Below are 20655 nucleotides of genomic sequence, written 5' to 3'. Positions count from 1 at the left end.
CGTTGGTTTCAAAATTTTCGGTCTAGCGATAGTAGTCGCACAAAACAATCGCGAAATTAAATGGATTAAAGTATGAAATTTTGCAGCACGTAGTTTATTCGCCGGATCTTTCGCCGACCTACTTTCATTTTTTTAAACGTTTAGAACAGTTTTTTCCTGGGTAAACAGCATGAAAATGAAGACGGAAAAATTCCATATCAGAGTTTATTGATTCGGAAGATCAGAATTTCTTTAAGACAGGCATCGATGCATTAAAATCTCATTGGGGAAAGCATCCATTGAAGCAAATGGAGCATATTTTGATTCAATAAACAGTTTCTGAGAAAAGATATGCAGTTTTATATATTCTCTTAAAAATCTGACGTTCCATGCGCACGAACTTAATTAATATCTATGCGATCATCCAACTTCCGCGGACTTTCTGATCCAATAATTTGATTCGAAAGCATTTACAAATGCTTCCCAAAATTTCGTCGTCTCTTTATCATCGAAGATGCAGTATAAATGAAGACTCGTACTTGTCATTATTCGTCGTAAAAAGGACAAATAATTTCTTAACGGAAAATGCAATTAACCGGGAAAACTCCGGCGCCGTAACTATGACAATGAATGTGTGGTTTGATAACCTCTTGCGGCAATACTTCTGAAATCCTATTTATCATGTCACCGACTCCGGCCGGCAATTTCGCAGCAGAAGGGCTCGTGAAAACCAGCAAATCTCTGAATATTGTATCCCGCGTCGCCACCGCGATGCCCGTAAACTATACTATCTCAGCTGTAAAAACCGTTTTACTGTTAATTCCGTGGAGGAACCGGTGCAGTCGAGCGAGCCGTACGTGGCCCGTCTTATTCCACTGTGGCGAACATTAAATCCTGGAATGGACAGGCTGGAAACCACGAGCACGGGCCACCGTAAATCGTTAGGCTGTAAACTGTTTTATTATTAATCCGAGGAAAGGCGGACTCCTCCTTCCGCTATGAAAAATCCCGCGTCTCGTTTCACTCGGTCCCCTCGCGAAATTGCGATTTTTTTGTGGCCGCATCAAGCTGAGCGACTCCTAAAAACGTTATTAAATTATTAAATTAATTAGGCAGCCGCGGGGGAGGCGCTTCGTTAAGTCTGCGGACGTGTCTGCTGACTTTGAGCGCTCCGCATTTCTGAGTAAGTTCGAAAAAGCGAACGGTGCTAATGTTGGAACGTTGGGAGAGCAGAGATCATAGTAATTTCTCCGTAATTCGCGCAGAAAAGAAATGGACAATTTGGAAGGTTTGAAAGAAATTTGCGGCTCGTTTTTAGTCATCGATTGTCCAGAGCTATAAAAACGAGGCGCAAAGTTCGAATAATCGCATCTACTCTTCGCAAATTGTCCATTTTTGTGCGCGATCTGAGCGCGAAATAGGGAAAAATTACTATATAAGTAATTACGTTAATCCCTGGAAAGATTATTATATATTTTTATATAATTCCTGAGGTCATTTGAAGAAACTTTTTCCTTAGCGAAAACGCGATCCGCGGCTTCGTTTGCGAGTTATTAACGAAAAACACTGACCAATGAGAGGAAAACTCGCCGAGCGGTAGGCGGCCGAGCCAATCAGCGGAATTGGGCGTCGACCGCTCGTTGGCTTGCACGCTTAGCGCCAGACGAGCTCGCCACTCATTGGTCAGCGTTTTTCGTTAATAACTCGTAAACGATGCCTCGGAGAAAATTGTTGTAAAGGAAAAAGTTACTTGAAATGACCTCAGAAACCTCTCATTTCTCGGAAACATCATAATTTTGAGATCCCCTGTAAATCCAAGTTGTTTACCGCTTTATACTCGACGAAGTCTTTCGGACCATCGAAAATTTCATCAAGCTTTCGTGCAGGCGTCCTTTTTAACATTGTAATAATTCTTTCGCGATTGAATATTTTTATGCCGGCGAACGGTTGAAGGCCGCCGATCCGCAGTCGCAGCTCCCGCCGCGATAAAAAAATTGTACCGCGTGGGTCAGAGCCGGAGAAGTAGTAATTATGCTAGTTCTGGATTACGAGGGGTATGCGACGGAACACGCGGCCAAGAAAATAGTCACGAATGGCGGCCGTATTTCGTCCCGCTGCGCTACGAGGTCCGTGCGTGGCCTGGCAACCATCGAATTACGACGCGGAATAACGCGTGTGCGAGCACTGCCGACAGGCTTGCGAAATAAGAACGGCTTTATTATTCGCCGCGGAACAGAATTTTAACGAAGTTTTAATAGAGTTTCGCTGCCGGAAACTAAAACGCGGAGTTTACGGGACGCGCGAGACGTGACGCCCCTCGACAATCCTTTCGTTTCGTATTTTTCTTTCTCCGTTTCGGTAAACGGAGATCTGCCTGCGGTGATTTAATCATCGAAGTGTCCAGATTTCGCGGCGTAAACGGTTTTATCGAGGGTGTTTTCGTTTGAGTTTTCTTACGGTAATTCAGGGCTGAAGAGTTTTTTTGATAGCTTTGATTTTCTGACAAGAAATCGAGTCGGACAAGCGATCATACTTTTACACGCTAATGTGTCGTCCAATTGACGCTTTTTTTATAGTTATCGATTGTCAACAACTATAAAAATCGAGCAGTTAATGATATCTCCGCTTCCCAAATTGTCCATTTTTGTTTCCAAGCTGAAGGAAAATTAGGGAGAATTTGCTGTACCCTTACTTATTATTATTTAATTCGAGATCGAAATAGAACACACTTTTTCTCAGTAACAATTGAAAATCAGTGAAATGTCTCCATGCAAAGAAATATGTGTAGAATTATTCTGGTATCAGACTCTGGCAGATCACCGGGCTCGTTTAAAATAGAATCGTCGCAGCAAGTTTTACGAAGTGTCGCAATTATCGGGCGGGAAAACTTTTTAATGGTCCACGACGTTATATTAATTCTCCGACGAGAATTTCATTAGTTGGATGTAACGGTCGGCCGTTTTACACAGAAGGCTTTTGAGGAGCGTAATTTCGGAAACCGATGTGCCAAATTCGCAGCGGCCAACTTCGCAAAGTAAATTCTACCGCTCCAACTGCCGCTCGATGTTTCCATCATTAACGAGTATTGTACTCTTCGGGAGAACTTTCAATGAAGTATTTAAGAGAACTCGTAAAGCAGATTTAGCGAGAGGTTCGCGAGATATTACAGCGGGGATCGCTACGAAAAATTCTTCGACCGTTTCCAGCGATCACTATGAGCGCGCGTTTCCAGCCGAGGCAAACTTGCTCTAATTGGCATTTTAATCAGCGCGTTTTAATCAGTCGTCGTTCTGTTTAGCCGTTGTTCGAATGCAGAGGCGTGCTTTAATTGGCAAACAATTAGACACTGTTTGCGGAAATCTGTATGCGTCCGTCAAATCGTGGATCGTTCGGAAAGAGCAAATCGGTTTGCACGCTTCACGGAATTCTGGCATTATTTCTGCGTCGTTTCTCGTAGTTTTTTATCCAGGGAAACCGGTGCATCGGAAACGCAAGATCACAGAATTTATTATGAAATCAGAAAGGAAATATTGTTTTATTGGAACGTCATTCGTTACGAGCGAGTATTTTATTCTATCGTCTAGCACTCCGTATAAAACCGTGACAAAAAATGCTGGAGGAACTTTCGAGACGTAATTCCAAAGGGGAAACTTCTCTCTATAAGATCGCCTGGAGGTAGATGCCAAGAAAAATTTTCAGAACTCCGCGGAGTTGTAACGATCTGTCTATAAAAATCCGCAATCAGAGTAGCACTTCGAACAGGGTGACCCAAAATTATTGTACAAGAAATGAGGGATTCTTGAAGACATTTGAAGCAACTTTTTCCTCAGTGAAAATGCAATCCGCCGCTTCGTTTACGAGTTATTAATGAAAAACAGCAACCAATGAGTGTCGAGCTCAGCTGGCGCAAGGCGTGGCCGAGCCAAAGCGCGGTCGAAGCCGAGTTCCGCTGATTGGCTCAGCCGCCAAGTGCTTGAACGAGCTCGCTTCTCATTGGACACTGTTTTTCGTTAATAACTCGTAAACGAAGCCACGGATTGCGTTTTCACTGAGGAAAAAGTTGCTTCAAATGACCTCGAGAACGCGTACAATCATTTCAGGACACCCTGTATTACGAAACATTTCCCGGTTATTAAAATTGTTACGCGTCTTTTTGCCGGGTCCACTCTATCGGGGATTAAGGGGATTAAAAGTGCTGGTGAACAAGCCATCCGCGCCGTTAATTGCCAGATAATGACGCGGCCAGTGGTCCACGATGGCCAGCCAGATGGTCGGATCGATCCTCTAAGAGCCATACCAAGGATCCTCCTCGAAGGAACTTGAACGATCGCGCAATCGATCCTCCGGTTCCCTAATGAAACCTTAATTAGGAGGTCGCCCGAAGACAGATGATATAATAGCGGCGACCGAATCCGTCGCCGCTGCCGACTGGATTGAATCAACCGGTCGATTAATTAGTTCTGCTCGAGGGTCTTCTTCAAACAGAGATCGAGATACTGGCGTATCTCCGATAAGGACGGATGCTCGAGGGGTAGCCGGACGTTATCGTTCTTTGCGGCGCCAGTCGTTGGTGAAATTAATCGTCCGCGAAAGGGGACGAAAAATGGATTGGCCCCTCGAAGGCTGCCTCCAAGATGTTGCTACGATCCGTGGTTTTGTTTCGGGTGGATTTGGATTAGGTTCGAAGGCGTTATCTTGATCTAGTGTGCAACTTCCGGTTGTTCGGTTTTCTATGGATCATTATGCACTTTAATGTTATCGCGAATTTTTTCGTAGGATTTTTAATGCAAAATAATGCTAAAATACAATATTGCATGTTTTTAGATTTACTGATATAACTTTCTGAGAGGATTGAAAATTATTTTAGCTTCCACTTTTGAGAAACAAAGATAGATGCACAGATAAGGATTATGCAACGGATTCTCCGGTGAATTTCATCTAGATCCTTCATTAATCCCCATCGCAGTCAAATGAATTTTATCTTTCATTAACAAATTCGAAGCATCTCGTCAGAAGCGACATATACAGTGGCTCGCGAAAGTGTTCGTACACCTTTTAAAATGCAATAACTTTTTTGAAATTGGACTGAGTGGCTTGAATTTTTTTTAGATGATAGAGAAACTAGTTCACTAAACGATGACTGGAACGTTTTTTTTAAATTTCGCTATTACTTGGAAAGACAAAAAGAAACTCTTGTTTTTTTTTAATTTTTTTATCTGAGTCTACAACGAAAATTTAAGAAATGCCTCGCGTAGATCTTGGTAACTTAATATGCGTGCTAAAAATTTGATCAAAATCAGTTGACGTTGTTATGAATTATAACGAATTAAAGATGGCAAAAAATATAAGTTCTAACAATCTAACTAACATTATTCGATCTAATCTAGATCTAATGACGTTAATCTAGATCTAAGTTCTAACTAACATTATTATTAGATCTATAAAAGACGTTTTTTAAATTTTCGTTATAGGCTCGGATAAAAAAGTTAAAAAACGGGGGTTTTTAATACGTTTTTTTTCACTCCAAGCAATAGCAAAATTTAAAAAAAAATCTTTATAGACATCGTCTGGTAGACTCGACTCTCTATCATCTAGAGAAAACATTCGAGTAATTTAGTTCAGTTTTAAAAAAAGTTATTACGTTTCAGAAGTTGTTCCGAACACTTTTGCGGGCCACTGTACATGAACCATTTCCCCCGTAAAATCCGGAACTTTCGAAATCTACGATATATGCCCCATACTTTATGCAGCATTTCGTTCGACTAGGCAGAATCCGGGACGCATTCCCACTAAATAATAGTTCTCCGAGTTCTCGTAAAACTGCAAGGATTTTCCGAAGGATTCTCGTAAAAGAACGTCTGAAACTCTGCTGCCCCGTCTCGTACGTAAGAGAGCGGTTTAAAGGGCCGCCGGTAAATCAATTTGAAAAATGTAGATGCACAGGCGACCGGACCGAATTTCCCCGTCGTTTTTCCCCGTAACCGATGAAAAGTGCGGCTCGAAGGGGATTAGCCGTCGTCGAATCAGGTCGGATGTGCGGCGCATACGAACGCGGTCGCTATTGGTTCCCGCGTGCGTGGGCAAATAATTTCTTTAGTGTTGCACCAGGTTGCGCAGTCGGCCCGGCCCGACAGTCAACAGATATATAGATCTTTCTCGTGGCCGATCCCGAGGAAATTCGACGTTTCGCTGGCTCCGGGATATCGGGGCCATGATTGCGATCCGTTTCGGCTCGAAACTGTAACACCGGAACGGAACTTGCGAGCTGGTACACGCGAACACGTGTGGTCGTTCTGGTAATTTTGTTGTGAACCGGTAGCTGCTGTCCACCACCGCGAAACTGGTAATATCCGCTTAGGGTAGCGGCATAAGCGTAATTAAAATTATTCTTTTGTCTCGTTTATTCTTTAATGAAAAGATTTAATACCTTCAAGGGTCAAAGTTACCGGCCGCGGATCTTTATGCGAAATAAAAATTGTCTGCGACTATAGCAAAACAAATGACAGTAAGTTATAATATTCTTTTTTTCTTAAATGATTTGAATAAGTTCAGATTAATACGTCAACATTCTAAACGCCTTGCCGCACGATTTTCATCATAGTTGCAATGATTAGAAGTTTTTCGATTCTAATAATTTCTAAGAAGGAAAGATATTATATTTATTATATTATAATATAATAATATAATATATTATTTTTTCTCGGTTTCCCGGGTCATTTGAAGCAACTTTTTCCTTTACAAAAATTTTCTCCGAGGCACCGTTAACGAGTTATTAACGAAATACAGTGACCAATGAGAGGCGAGCTCAACTGCGGCGAGGCAATGAGCGGAACTGGGCTTCGTGCGCTGGTTGGCTGGGCCGCCTCGCGTCAGCCGCACTCGATTCTTATTGGTCACTGTTTTTCGTTAATAACTCGTTAACGGTGCCTCGGAGAAAATTTTTGTCAAGGAAGAAGTTGCTTCAAATGATCCGAGGAACCCGCCATTTCCGGATTGCGAGACATTTTTGTGACATGTATATATATTATTATACCTGTATATATATTATTATAATAATGTAATATAAATATATAAATTATTATAATATCGTTATGTTTATCGTGCGTCTATATTTACTTAAATGTTTAAATATCGACGACGATGAATCAGAACATTATTCATACTAAAAAGAACGGTATAGCAATCGTACTTAACAGATTATTATTAGATTATTATTATTATTTCACTCAATCTTTCCTCTTTCTTCTTCAAGTTTCGCCATTCCATTTTTCCCATAAACGCATAAAATCCGCAGCATCCCTGCGCATCAAACGCAAACAGAGACTCGCGACTCGAAATTATTACTCGGTTAGAACCGGGTAATAAACTAGCAATGAGATCGTAATCTCGACTTCAATGTGGGGAAGTCTTTTTGATGAAACATCGAAGACAAAGGTTCTCCGTTGAGGAAGATTGCGTCGAAAGGCGCGCAGGGTCTAAAGTAGATATCCGGCGGCAAGGGATGCAGGGACGTTATAAAATTCAAGCGGCGAGTATCGGAATAAGCTTTAAAAGCAATTTGGGCCGTATGAATTCCAGATACGTATGGTAGAACGTCGGATAATGAAACGGAGACGAACGAGCGGGCGTCGTGCAGGATGATCGGGTCAGGTCGGGTTGGGTCGGGTCGGGTCGGGTCGGATTCCAGTGGATTTCAGTAGGAGAAAGCGGTTTAGACGGAAGGGTGCTTCGAAGGGGGATCGGAGAAAGACGGAGAGGATTCGGAAGGCAAACAGAACACACCGGAAAGGGGGCAGCGTTAATTTGACGCTGAATAAGAGAATCGCGTGCTCGTCAAATTCCTCGAAAAGTCGGGCTTATTTCGCGCCTCTATCCTGCCCGCCGATTCGTCCGCCTATATCCGCCAGGAAATCACATTTATCATGCACCTTTCGCGTCGTCTGCAACCTCCAACTCGGTTTCGAAAATAAAATCACCTTTGTAGCAGAAAATCCAAACAAAATCAAAACCGTCTCGGCTCTCTCCGATAGCACTTCCCCCCTCGAATCAGTGTCGAATTTAACGCGCGTTGCTCGACGAATCCGCCTCATTTGTACCGCATTTGAATCATTCGTCCATCGAGTTTCCAGTGGTTTCAGAGGGAAAACGCCGGTGTCGCGGATGCGAGTAATTAATTTTCCGCGTCCTCTCTCCCTCTCTCTCACACACACTTTAAGAACGAGGCGAAAACCGTGATAGAGTTAAAAAAGCGCACGAAGATGAAATTCCTGAATGAAAAAGAAAAAAACGAGGAATTAAGACGAGCAGAGCCTGCTGTCGTACGCCGGGATCTCGTTTAAGCTCAAGAAAATCCACTTTCCCCCGCTTCTGAAGATTCTCGAGCCCCGTAGAACAACAACGTCTCGATATTTCAGCCAGCCAAATTGCGCTTATTTTATCCGTCTGGCATTTATTAAATTTTGTTTCACGTCGGGAAATATCAGCCGCGAGTTTCCCCGAGTTTCCCCGAGTTCTCCGTTCCGCTCGCTCGCCTACTTGGCATTCTTTCAAACTCGAAACACGGCCGGAGCCCGGTGCAGATCGCATCGTGCACCGAGCGCAGCGTCGCGCCGCGCCGAGAGCTATCTATTTATATTTTTGCGCGGGTCTCGAAAACGCTGTTGGATGAAATTGCTTGCTCGATTTGTTCTTCCGCGCAGATTCACTCGAATCGGCCGCCTGCTTCCGGAGGGGGCGGGATCGTTGAATCGAGCCTTGATCAATACAGGAGACGGGCGCCGAACTTTTCATTCGGCGAAGTTTATTCGCCGGGAACGGCGCGGCTCGGCTCGGCTCGGCGAAAAAATCGCGGTCGTTCCGGACGATCCGAGGAACCCACCGCATACAAACTACTCAATAATGCACCGGGGAGCAGCCTGGCTGCATCGGCACCGGGCTGCTTGAATTTCAGCAGAATCATCCGAATCCACCGGTTATACTGCACTTTTGCGTCGCCACGCTGAACAAACGATACCGCGCGGATTATGCCGCCGTTCCAGCGGATGCTCCGATCCGCCGATTCGAAAAATTATGGGACGATCGACAATTTGATATCGGCGAGTTTATACTTCGTCGACGGAGATATTCTCGTCGCGAGGATAACGCGGAGATGCTGTCAATCGCTCGTTGCGTTTGTTCGATGACAGTCGCGTGGCAGATAGCGAATAATTAAAATAATGTAAATTTTACGATTAAAATAACTTATGAACAATGTTTGCGTTATTTTGAGCTCGTTAAAAACGCTGAAACAGTTATCAAATTTCTTTCGAACTCTCGTATCTTGCAACGAGAATCCAGCCAGTTTCTGTTTCTAACGAAAATCTGCAGTCCATCGACGAGCATTTTATTTCGGGATTGTTGGTTCATCCACTATAACCGGCGGGCTTAGACATTGCCGGAACACTTTGGTCCGCCTTATTGCGTCCCTGGACAGCGTGGGAGTCACAATGGGATCCGAAGTGCATGCACTCCTCGCGGCAGAACCCGTTGAAAATTGAATATAATTTCCGGCCGTGTCTTGCAAAGTAAATTCTCCGGACGTCAGCAAAACGATATATATATATTTTCTTGGCTCGCCCGACTATCGTTGGCCCGTTTCACTCGCTGGCATTTCCCCTTTTTAATTGCGTTACGCTCCCGCAACTTCCCTCTGTGCTCTCTGTCACGGTGTACCGTTTCATGAAACATTCTCGTAACGCGTTGCTGATAACGTTTTATTCGTGATTGTCTTCTGGAGTGGAAGCGGCCGGCATTAGTCAGCCGATCCTAGCAAGCGAATCTTGCTGCTTCGGTTCCCTGTCGGGGAAGCGCAGAATTTTATCCGCTCGAGTACACCCGTTCGTTTCACGGTACATTCGTAAATATTGTTGAGAAACGAAGATACGGGCGGTGAAAAATTGTCGAACGAAAGAGGTACAGTAATGTCTCCCTAATTGACGCTCAGATTGCGCACGAAAATGGACAATTTGGGAAGAAGAGGTGCGATTATTCGAGCTTGTTGCAGCTCGTTTTTACAGTTGTTGACAAATTGGTAACTATAAAAACAAACCGCAAGACTCGAACAATCGTATTTCCTCTTCCCAAATTGTCCGTATTTGTGGACAATCTGAGCGTCAATTAGAGAGACATTACTGTTCGTTCAAATTTCAAACAAATAATGTCTGCCTAACTGACGTTCAGAATGCCAACAAAAATGGACAATTTGGGAAGAGAAGATACGATTGTTCGAGCCTTGCAGCTCGTTCTTATAGTTGTTGACAATTCGTAACTATAAAAACAAATCGCAAGACTAGAACATCTCCTCTTCCCAAATTGTCCATATTTGTGGACAATCTGAGCGTCAATTAGAGAGACATTACTGTTCGTTCAAATTTCAAATAAATAATGTCTGCCTAACTGACGCTCAGACTGCCAACAAAAATGGACAATTTGGGAAGAGGAGATACGATTGTTCGAGCCTTGCAGCTCGTTCTTATACTCTTAGACTCGAGCAATCGTATCTCCTCTTCCCAAATTGTCCATACTTGTGGACAATCTTAGAGAGACATTACTGTAATATCTAAAAATGATAGCAAACGATAGTAATAAAGTGATAGCAATAAGACGAAACGAAAGCTTCGCTTTAATTATCGATCGAAATTGCGGGGATCGGTGCTAAAGGTTGATAATAAATTAACTAAACCTTACGTCGATCCAAACAAACTTAACCGAACTCAGTTAAACTAATTTAAACTCGCGGCAGACAGCCAGCACCAGCATAAACCGAATTAAATCGAACTCGATGTGAACTAAATTTAAAACTAATCAATGCCTTACGAACTCCAACTTCTGTAGACCATGATCAAATCAGGTTGAACGATTTTCATACTTAACAGAAGGCTCGATCACCTCTAATCACAGTTAGACCGACGTCCCGCGAACCGATTAAATCCAAGTAAAATCTGTTTATACCGAATCAAAGCTGTCCAGAATGAATTCGAGCTGGTCCAGATGAAAACTAGATTACACCTAATCAATCGTAGACTCCAAGCTTTCAACGCCGTCTGCCATTCGGAATATTAAATCCCGCTGAAACCGTGCCGGATAATCATCGGCGAAAAGTTTCGCGCGGCGTTTCCCCTCCGAAACACGGGTCGCCGGCAAAAAGCGGGCGACGTTAGCTACCTCCTGTAACTTTGACGACTTGCGTTCATTATACATTCGCGTCCCAGTTCCCGGTAATTTTTTCAACAAAGCGTTTCCGGTCGAGCCACCGCGCCCGCGTCATCAAAAGTCCCGCGCGCCGCGGCGTTCCGACCGCGCGAACAACTTGGCCGCAAGGTAAACCCACGCCCTCGAAAAGTCTCGCGAATAATTAAACAAACGAAAAGCTTTCTGTAGCCGTAACCGGGCGAGGCGAGGTGAGAGGGGAGCAGGTTTTCAGGCGAACAATTTCGCAAGGATGCACTTTAGCTCGGTCGACGGGAGCCGCGATCCTCCCTCGACTCGATTTTCCATCGAGGTTGCCGATTCGGCCGGCGTCCACTGATTCGATCCGTTGATTACGCAGATGCCAGACAACGCAAACTGTCCCGCGAAAGCTAAGGTCGAGCCGTGAGTGTCCAATCAGCGAGGATCCGCAGCGCAAATAGAAAGAGAGAGAGTCCCGTCTCCGAGCGCGCAGAAAAAGCGAAAGGTAACGAACGAGTGAGATCCGTTCGAAGGAATATCGGATCGGGAGCCCGCGGTCTATCGAGCCGCCGAGACAAGAAGCTCTCACGGACGTTTATAGGATCTCTCGGCGCGCCATTAGAGAGGGTAATTCGACGAGGCGACGTCCCGACTCCCCGTCGAGCGGTTTAATGGAAATAATCGGCCCCCTCGATCCTCGCGGGACCAAAGATTCCGAAGTTCCCGAAGTTTCCGCTCGTGGCGGCCCTCCGGGCCGTCGACTTTCGGCCGAACTTTCGCGACTCCTCGAGAACGATCGCCACGAGAGGATCGACCACTTGATCCCGTCCGTTTCCGATGGTGTCCCCCTCTCGGAGACTGTCCAACAAAGGCGGCCCTCTTATGAAGAGGATCAGACCAGGCGGAGTTGTCCCGGCTGTATCGAGGCGCAAACGTCTTCGAGCGGCGTTAGGCGAACGCCGGCTGCGTCTCTGAGGCTCGAGCAGTCAGTCTAAACACGTTGACACCTGGTCTACGTGGCCAGGGTATCGATACGGGTAGGGAGCGGAAGGGAGCGGCTTGCGATCGATCTACGGAGATCGCTCTCGAGAAGCAGCTTAGGGGATATCCGGCGCTCTAGGATTGATCGAGGGCGATCAGCGGACTGCAGTTTTACCAGCGCGGCGGACCGGGTGCACGAGGATCCGAAGTTCCCCGGGAGACAATAAGAAATCGAATTGCCGCGTAACCCAGAAACGACACCCTGGGTCAAGGAGTCGGCGGACACGCGGCACGGGAACCGATACATCGATCGCGGCCAGGGTGCTCACCCTGGCTGGCAATAACACGCGACAACCATGCTCCTATTGGACAAGAAGTACGAACAAAACGAACTCGAGCACGCTGCCCTGCGGAGAGAACTTTCGACGGCCTAATTCGCCCAAGTTAACGGAGCCAAGGGTAACGAGCTTCCCCATGCTGACAGTCCATGGGGACCGGTAGTGACGGGAACAGCTAGGTTCACTTGGTACAAGGATCGCCTCTTCTGTCTTCGATACTTCGGTTAACCGAGATCGACTGGAGGAACCAAGTATATTAGCTGGCTGAGAAGATTGGAAGAGGAACAGTCCTTCGTTAGATTGTCATATCAGCTGGTGCACCGTGGTCGAAGGTGAACAGGAAGATCAGCCAACTCGGCTGAAGTCTGAAAGTGTTGCACACCTAAGAAACAGTCTCTGACCACATCCTTGCTTACATCTTTCAATTTCACCGGAGCTTGAAAAGATCCGAGAGTCTGCAGAGAAGCTGCCACACCTTGGTTATATTTTCTGTCTCTGATAAGTCGATCGTCTCGGATCGTTTGGAAGATCGAAGCCAGAGATTCGTGACACCTGGGACCAGCGAGTCCGTTGGAAGATCCGGAAGACTAGAACAGCCGAGGAACAGATTATAGAGTCAGCTGTAGCAGGTTCGCAAGCTGGTCCTTGGAAACCATATTGGCCAAGATAAACTGGAGGATCAACGAGTACCCGATCGGCCGGTTCAGCCGGAGCCTGGAAAGCCGGGAAGACAGCGGTGACACGTCGGAAGTGATCGTACGGCTGCGTAACAGCCTGTCGAGGTTAGCGCGCAGGTTGAGCATCGGCAGCGGGATCGGACGGCACGCGATTGGTTCGTTCGGCGACGGTGGGGCAACCGGGCCCGGCGGTGGCAGGCCGGTGGAGGGGTTGACCGGTTGGGGCGCTGAGGTTGCGGGCCCCGTGAACGGTTGCCTAGGTGGGCCGCAGCCGGCGCTCGGGGCCAGGAGCGGCGCGGTGTCCGCGTCCGCTGGCACACCGAGCCGCGGAGTCCTAAGTCGACGGCCCAGTCGCGACCTAAGTCCCTCGAAGTCAGCGGAGGGCCAGGATGCGCCCACCCACGGGGGCGGGGGTGGTGGCGGCGGCGGTGTCGGTGTCGCATCCGGTGTCGCAGCCGGTGCCGTGTCCGGTGCTGGCGCAGCAACCGGTTCCGGACAGGATTGGAGAAGGTTAGTCGGCAGCATCAGGCGCAAAGTGCGCCGCAAACCCACCCACAGCAGCGCCAGCATCTCGGAGGCCGGTCTGCATGAGACCAACCGCAACCAGGATGACTTTCTCAAGGCCACCATGAGAATCTTCCTGGTGGTGTCGCCACCGATGGGCCGCGTTCAGGTACCGTAACACGACACTACTCGATACGAGTGCCTTCTTTGACCCTTCTCTCATCCCTTCAGACTATCTTTCTCTCTCTCTCTCTCTCTCACTCTCTCTCCTTCTCTCTGTATCTTTCTCTCTCTGTGTATGTGCATATTTCTCTGGATTACTGTCACTCTGCTCGTTGATAGTGCTCGTTCTACCCTATCTCGCGACTATCTCCGTTATCTTTTACTCCAATCTTGCTCAACACGTTCTTTAATCGTGTCACACTTCCCTCTGTTAGATGCAGTGAACTTCAGTGTAGCTTTCTACCGCGATGCTGCGGCGGATGCAATTATGAAAAACCGTATTTTACGTGTACTACACGAAAAAGACAAGTTAACTATTGTACATTCCGCGAACGTTTTGCTATCATTTCAAAGAGGCATAGTTCCCTGTTACAACGCTAAAAACGATCCCACCTGCTTAAATCTTAGACTCTTCTTCATTTGAACAATGATATCCTGCTCCCAGCACTTGGACACGCTGGAATTCAACCGCTTTCTCAGATTCTCGAATCGCGAGATTCTTGTTCCGTTGCCAGACTATTTCATTACCGTGCCCGTGGAGCGCCGCGACGTAGTTCCCGCGGATATTAATTCGTTAGGTTGCCAGCTATTAGCTGATAAAGTGTTACCGACTGGCACACGTGTTCCCCCCGTCCTCCCCGAAACAGCCGTTGTAAGGCCTAAGGATCCTCGAAACTTTCTGCACAGTCATCTAACGGGGCCGACCTAGTTCCGCGAAAACGTCACGGAAGTCTGGCACTTCCAGCTGATCAGAGGGAAAGATAATTGCCCCGGGAAATCGTGATCCGAATAGGATTGTTTTTCGATTATAGCCGAACAGCTGGAAACTCGCGATCCATTTGCACATTCGCCGGGAAGTCAGCCCATTGTCTGGCCGGGGTCCCTCGTTTCCTGGCGCTAAGTGCTGCCGTTTCTGAAAAGTGTCCCCGCTCCGTCGGCCGGTAAACATCTCCGATCGTCGAATACTTGCTGTCGCGTCGCCGAGCTTCATCGCCCGACGACGATCTCTCCGATCGTCGTATGAAAATTCCAACGGGAACGAGCCGAACGGTGTAAATCGAAAATTAAAATCCATCCCGCGATTGGTTGCATCGGAAACGGAGTCCCGGGATTTTCCTTCGCTTAAAAACACACCGGCGAAGAATTTCATCTTCCGTCCCGATTAAAAAGACCTTGGCCCGGACGCTCGATATTCTACGTCGCCCCATCAATTACTTGAATTTTCCATTAGGAGATAAATACCGCGGGAAGGGACCTTGTGTCTCCGTTCCGGCGCGACGCTATCCTCCGTTCTCTATGCATTGTGTTCTTAACCTTTTAGGTACGGCTGAATTCTGCGCGAGGCTATTTCTCTGGTCTACAGAGTCTGATATGTACTGTACAGAGTCCGATACTGTATATTCTGTCTGTATATACAGGGTGTCCCAAAAATGTCTCGCAATCCGAAAGTGGCGGGTTCCTCGGGCCATTTGAAGCAACTTTCTCCTTCACAAAAATTTTCTCCGAGGCACCGTTAACGAGTTATTAACGAAAAACAGTGACCAATGAGAGGCGAGCTCGGCTGGCGCGAAGCGATCGAGCCAATGAGCGGAACTGGGCTTCGTGCGCTGGTTGGCTGGGCCGCCTCGCGTCAGCCGTACTCGATTCTCATTGGTCACTGTTTTTCGTTGATAACTCGTTAACGGTGCCTCGGAGAAAATTTTTGTAAAGGAAGAAATTACTTCAAATGATCCGAGGAACCCGCCATTTCCGGATTGCGAGACATTTTTGGGACACCCTGTAGACTGTTGTAAATCGATGTGAAGACAAAAGAAGTGTGAAACAATGCATATGAAGACGATTATTCAAACGATGAGCGAGTGAGCTACTAGAGCAAGCCACTATAGTGGCGCGTCGGGCCTAAAAGGTTAACGTCGTCGGTCTATAACGTTGGCGAAATTAAGAATCCCGCTCGAAGAATCGGTTTCATGGAAACCTAGTGGCACTGCGACGCGCGCAAAAACAGCTCGGCGGGTTCTCGCGAGAGATCGCGGAGCGTTCTCGAGCGAATGTGTTTCGACTTTTCGAACGACTCCCTAGTTTAATTAAACGTCAGTCGCCGCGCACAGTCGCAGCTCTGCGCATCTCGTGTTACAGTTTCCGTAGCCTCGCCGGCGGATTGAAAATGATTTTTACATCGAAGCGACGACACAATTTCCTGCCGCTGGTAATCAGAAATTGCGGGAATCCTCTTTGATATCGGAGATATCCGCCGCCGCCGCCGCGATTATTCTGTCACGCTCTATAAAGCCCGAATACGCGAACGGGAGCCGAGAAACGCGTCTAAACGCTGCTCAAAGAAACAGATCCCATCACTGTGCTCTTGAACCGGTCGATCCCGAACCGGCTGGATTCACCCGGTGCTCGCGCGCCGGGCCGATTATCTCTCCGCGGGTGCAATTAAAACGTTGCCGAGGTGTTTCGTTGAAAGCCGTGTATTAAGCTATGTAAACGCGATCGGGCGGGACAGGTGGAGCGCCGGTGACCGACGACCTGAAAACCGATCGTCCATTAGTCGAATCGATCGACCCTGTCAGCCCGGATGACCGAGTCGGTTATTCTTCCCGGGCAACAAAGATTATTGTCACCGTTCGCCGCGTATCCGAGACCGGGATGAAACCCGCGGTTCGACCGCGTCATCGTGAAAATGGAGTCCTTGGGCTGCGAGCCGACACGAACTCGACCTTGTCGAGAGTCGATCTTCGGTGCAATTTTATCTAGAGCCACTTGCCTCTATTGTCCGGAATAAATGCCGCGGGAATTTCTTCTCGCCCGGACGAGACTATTATTGATACTCTCGATGATCACGCGTGAATGGGGATCCGGGTTTCGGGCACTGCGCAGTGCTTGGAACATTTTTTAGGAGAAAAGGAAGACATTATGGAAAGCATCGGTTATGGACAAATTGCTGGCAAAGTTTTGTCTTCGATTTGTTTGATAATCGTATCGATTGTGTGTCTTTAGTTGCATAGATCAATTTCTATGCATCGACAGCAACGCTTAGATCTAGATCTAGATCTAGATTCTCTGTATTTGACGCTCAGATTGTATATAAAAATGGACAATTCTGGAAGAGGAGATTTCTCTAGGGATCTCTAGGATCTCTAGGATCTTTTAGGATCAAATTACTTAGATATAATATTGTATTATTATTATTAGTATTATTATTAGTATTGTATTGACAATTTCGAAAGAGTGGATATAATTATTCAAGCCTTGCAGCTCGTTTTTATAATTACCGATTAGAAAGAACGAGTCGCAAGGCTTGAATAATTATGTCCTCTCTTCCGAAATTGTCAATTTTTGTGCACAATCTGAGCGCCAATTAGAGAGAATTTACTGTATATACAATGTTAGATCTAAATAATTAGATCCTAAGAGATCCTAGAGATCCTAGATTACCTAATTGATGCTCAGCTTGGAAGCAAAAATGGACAATTTGGGAAGAGGAGATACGATTATTCGAGCTTTGCGGCTCGTTTTTATAATTGTGGACAATAACTTTGACAATCGATAATAATATATCAGATTGTAGTTTATCAGACAGTCTCCCAAAATATCATATCTCGCGAAATCGAAACAATATCCAATCATCCGAGCGATACTGATTTCCGAAAATCTGAAATCTAAAATTCGCTGCAGTAAATTCTCCACAATCGTCCTTCAGTTTGTAAACAAAAATTAACAATTTGGGAAGAAGAGATTATTTTTCGATTATTATTCGAGTCTTACGACTCGTTTTTATAGTTACGTATACGATTGTCAATCGTATCTCCTGTTCCCAAATTGTCCATTTTTATCCACAATCTAAGCATCGATTGGAAAAAAGTTCACTGTAACTTGTAGCTCCGCGTTTTTTATTACCTGACTCACGCCCAGACAGACCTTAACATCGACCTTATAATAACCTTATGATAATTAAATAACTTTACAATCGGTAGCTATAAAAACGCAAGGCTCGAATATTCGTATCTCCTCTTTCCAAATTCTCCATTTTTGTTTCCAAGCTGAGCATCAATTACGGAGAATTTACTGTATGACCTACGTAATCCGATGAATCGCATTACAGCAGTTTCGCGCGCACTACACGGCAGCATCGATCTTTTTACCGGTTCCCTATAAATCTTCGAACGTCAATTGCGTGATTTTATCACCAATGCGAGCACATAACGCGTACAACGTCCTGCTTCTACGTGTAGACAGTGTGTACAAAGAGCTTTCAGCTCGTTTATCAATAAATAATAATAATAATAAATCGAATAGAGTAGAGCCTCGATTATCCAAACAAGTCGAGAGAATGCAAACGTTCGGAGTCTGCGAACATGTTGTCAGAAGAATTGTTCGGAAGAATTGATGTGAATTAAACACTAGATTTACGGAGCACAAAAAACAGCTGTTTTATAGGAGCTTATAAAAGGAACAATTAGACATTTATTCCGATTTTGAACACGTGTTATTGTAACAATCGCCGTAAGTGAAACATATAAATTGAACAAATAACTCATAAATGTATATGACTGCGATGTATACGATTAAATGATTAAATGATTAAATGATTAAATGTAAATGATTACGATACGAATAATCGTAAATTAAAAAATTGTTGACCCGTCATTTCGACGCGTCCCGTAAATCTAGTCTTGAACGCGAATGCGCAATTTGAAATGCACAATTTTGAATATCGCAATAATCAATAATATCCTGCAATTTCAACGTCATTATACACGAGCCTTCGTCCAATATTTATTGATGTTATGGCATCAGCCTAACCACGACTATCTCGAAAAAGCTGCGTGATCCTCTCGAAAGGTAAAACAGTTGAAAAGTCAGCGCTCGGCAGCGTTTGCACGAGATGTCGAGAATAATTCGTTCGCGGCACACCTCGAAGAGCCACCCACAGGCTTTGGTCCCCGCGGGAATAGGCGCGCCATTAATCCATCCTGCCGTTAATTCAGTCGTTGGAAATGATCTCGGACACGAAACGGAACATTGCTCTCCCGGAATGTTGTTTCGCCGGAGCTGCGGAAACGACGCGGCGAGCTCGGTGTCGATTCGAATTGACTTTTTAGTCGCCGCTGGCAGCTCGGTTCTTTCTTTTTTTTTTCGAGTGTCGCCGACGAAGCGGAATGCATTTACAGCGGAACGGTTATTCCGCAAATATTTAAACGGACGAACGCGCGCGCGGTCGTAATTAGCAACGTTCGCCGCGGTCCGCCGCTGCGAAATGCCCGACTCGATTCTCGGCTATCGATCCTCGAAGCGAGCGGCAGCTTCCTTGGGGACGCGTGCATCATTTATCGATGGGGAATCTTCCTTAACGGGAATTTATTATTTCGTTGAAGAGGGAAGACTGATGGCCCGACGATGGCTCGATGTGTCATTCCGGCGAAGCGATTTATAAGAGACTGTCGCTGCCACGTCCCATTTTCTCCGCGCGGCCTGGAATTCTTAATGGCGGAGGAGCTGAACGGCTCTAGCTGAATCATTCTAACGCGGGAATATATTCGGTTGTTGCTGCAGCGATTGCGAAAATCAGCGTCCGCGCTTCTTTTTTTTTATACAACCATAATACAGTAATGTCTCCCTAATTCGCGCTCAGATTGTCCACAGAAATGGACAATTTTGGAAAAGGAGATACGATTGTTCGATTATACGATTATTATTATTATATATTATATTATATATTATTATTATACGATTGATAAAAACGAGCCGCAAGGCCCGAATAATCGCATCTCCTCTTCCCAAATTACTGTACAGTAATGTCTCCCTAATTGACGCTCTGATTGTCCGCAAAAATGGACAAGGTTATGTCAAATTATCCATTTTAGTGGACAATCTGAGCGTCAGTAAGGGAGACATTACTGTACAGTAATGTATCCCCAATTGACGCTCTGATTGTCCACAAAAATGGACAGTTTTGGAAAAGGAGATACGATTGTTCGGGCCTTGTGGCTCGTTTTTTATGGTTATCGATTGTCAACAACTATAAAAACGAGTTCCAAGGCTTGAATAATCGTATCTTCTCTTCCCAAATTGTCCATTTTTGTTGGCATTCTGAGCGTCAGTAAGGGAGACATTACTGTACAGCAATGTCTCTCTAATTGACGCCCAGATTGACCATAAAAATGGACAATTTTGGAAGAGGAGATACGATTATTCGAAACTTGCGGTTTGTTTTTATAGTTATAAATTGTCAACAATTATAGAAACGAGCCGCAAGACTCGAATAATCGTATCTTCTCTTCCCAAATTCTCCATTTTTGTGCACAATCTGAGCGTCAGTAAGGGAGACATTACTGTAGTTCGTTAAAAGCAGTATGCCGGTTCTCGTGCAAAATAAACAAGAGTTGAACGAAAATTTGCTTTCATTCACAACAGTTTTAACTGTTTAAAAACGATCGAACACAGCACTGTTACATTCTTTCGTCCCTGTGAAAATTAATAAATGTTATTTTCTACCGTTTCAAATCAGACTATCTTGATCAAACATTTTGAACTCCGATCTGTTATTGCAGATACGTGCAGAGCTAACGTAATTGTTGAAATTTAAACATAGATCGAAGAGATGGAACGAAAATTCGTCCGTGTTACGGATCGTGGCCGCGGGAATTGAATTTTAATATTCATCGAGTACGCGAGCTGTTTGATAAGACTCCGGCAGCGTCTGACCATTACGGGCTGCTTCTACTTGCGGTAAACGCCGA

The 20655-nt window shown here is 45.6% G+C and overlaps 1 protein-coding gene across 7 annotated transcripts in view; it reads left to right on the top strand.

Annotated features, from left to right (window-relative positions):
• LOC117222199 (pleckstrin homology domain-containing family G member 5) overlaps positions 1-20655 on the top strand; it is a 154575-nt gene that overhangs the window by 50663 nt on the left and 83257 nt on the right. The window contains exon 2 of one of the 7 annotated variants that reach the window (XM_076520511.1): positions 11567-13856. The exons of the other annotated variants lie outside the window; for them this stretch is intronic. Coding sequence (XP_076376626.1) covers positions 13812-13856 — 45 coding nt within the window. The 5' untranslated portion in view covers positions 11567-13811. The remainder of the gene's footprint in view (positions 1-11566; positions 13857-20655) is intronic. 7 annotated transcript variants of the gene reach the window in all.

Source organism: Megalopta genalis, chromosome 3, assembly GCF_051020955.1.
Source record: "Megalopta genalis isolate 19385.01 chromosome 3, iyMegGena1_principal, whole genome shotgun sequence".
Taxonomy (NCBI): Eukaryota; Metazoa; Arthropoda; class Insecta; order Hymenoptera; family Halictidae; genus Megalopta; species Megalopta genalis.
This window is presented reverse-complemented; position numbering and strand designations above follow the sequence as displayed.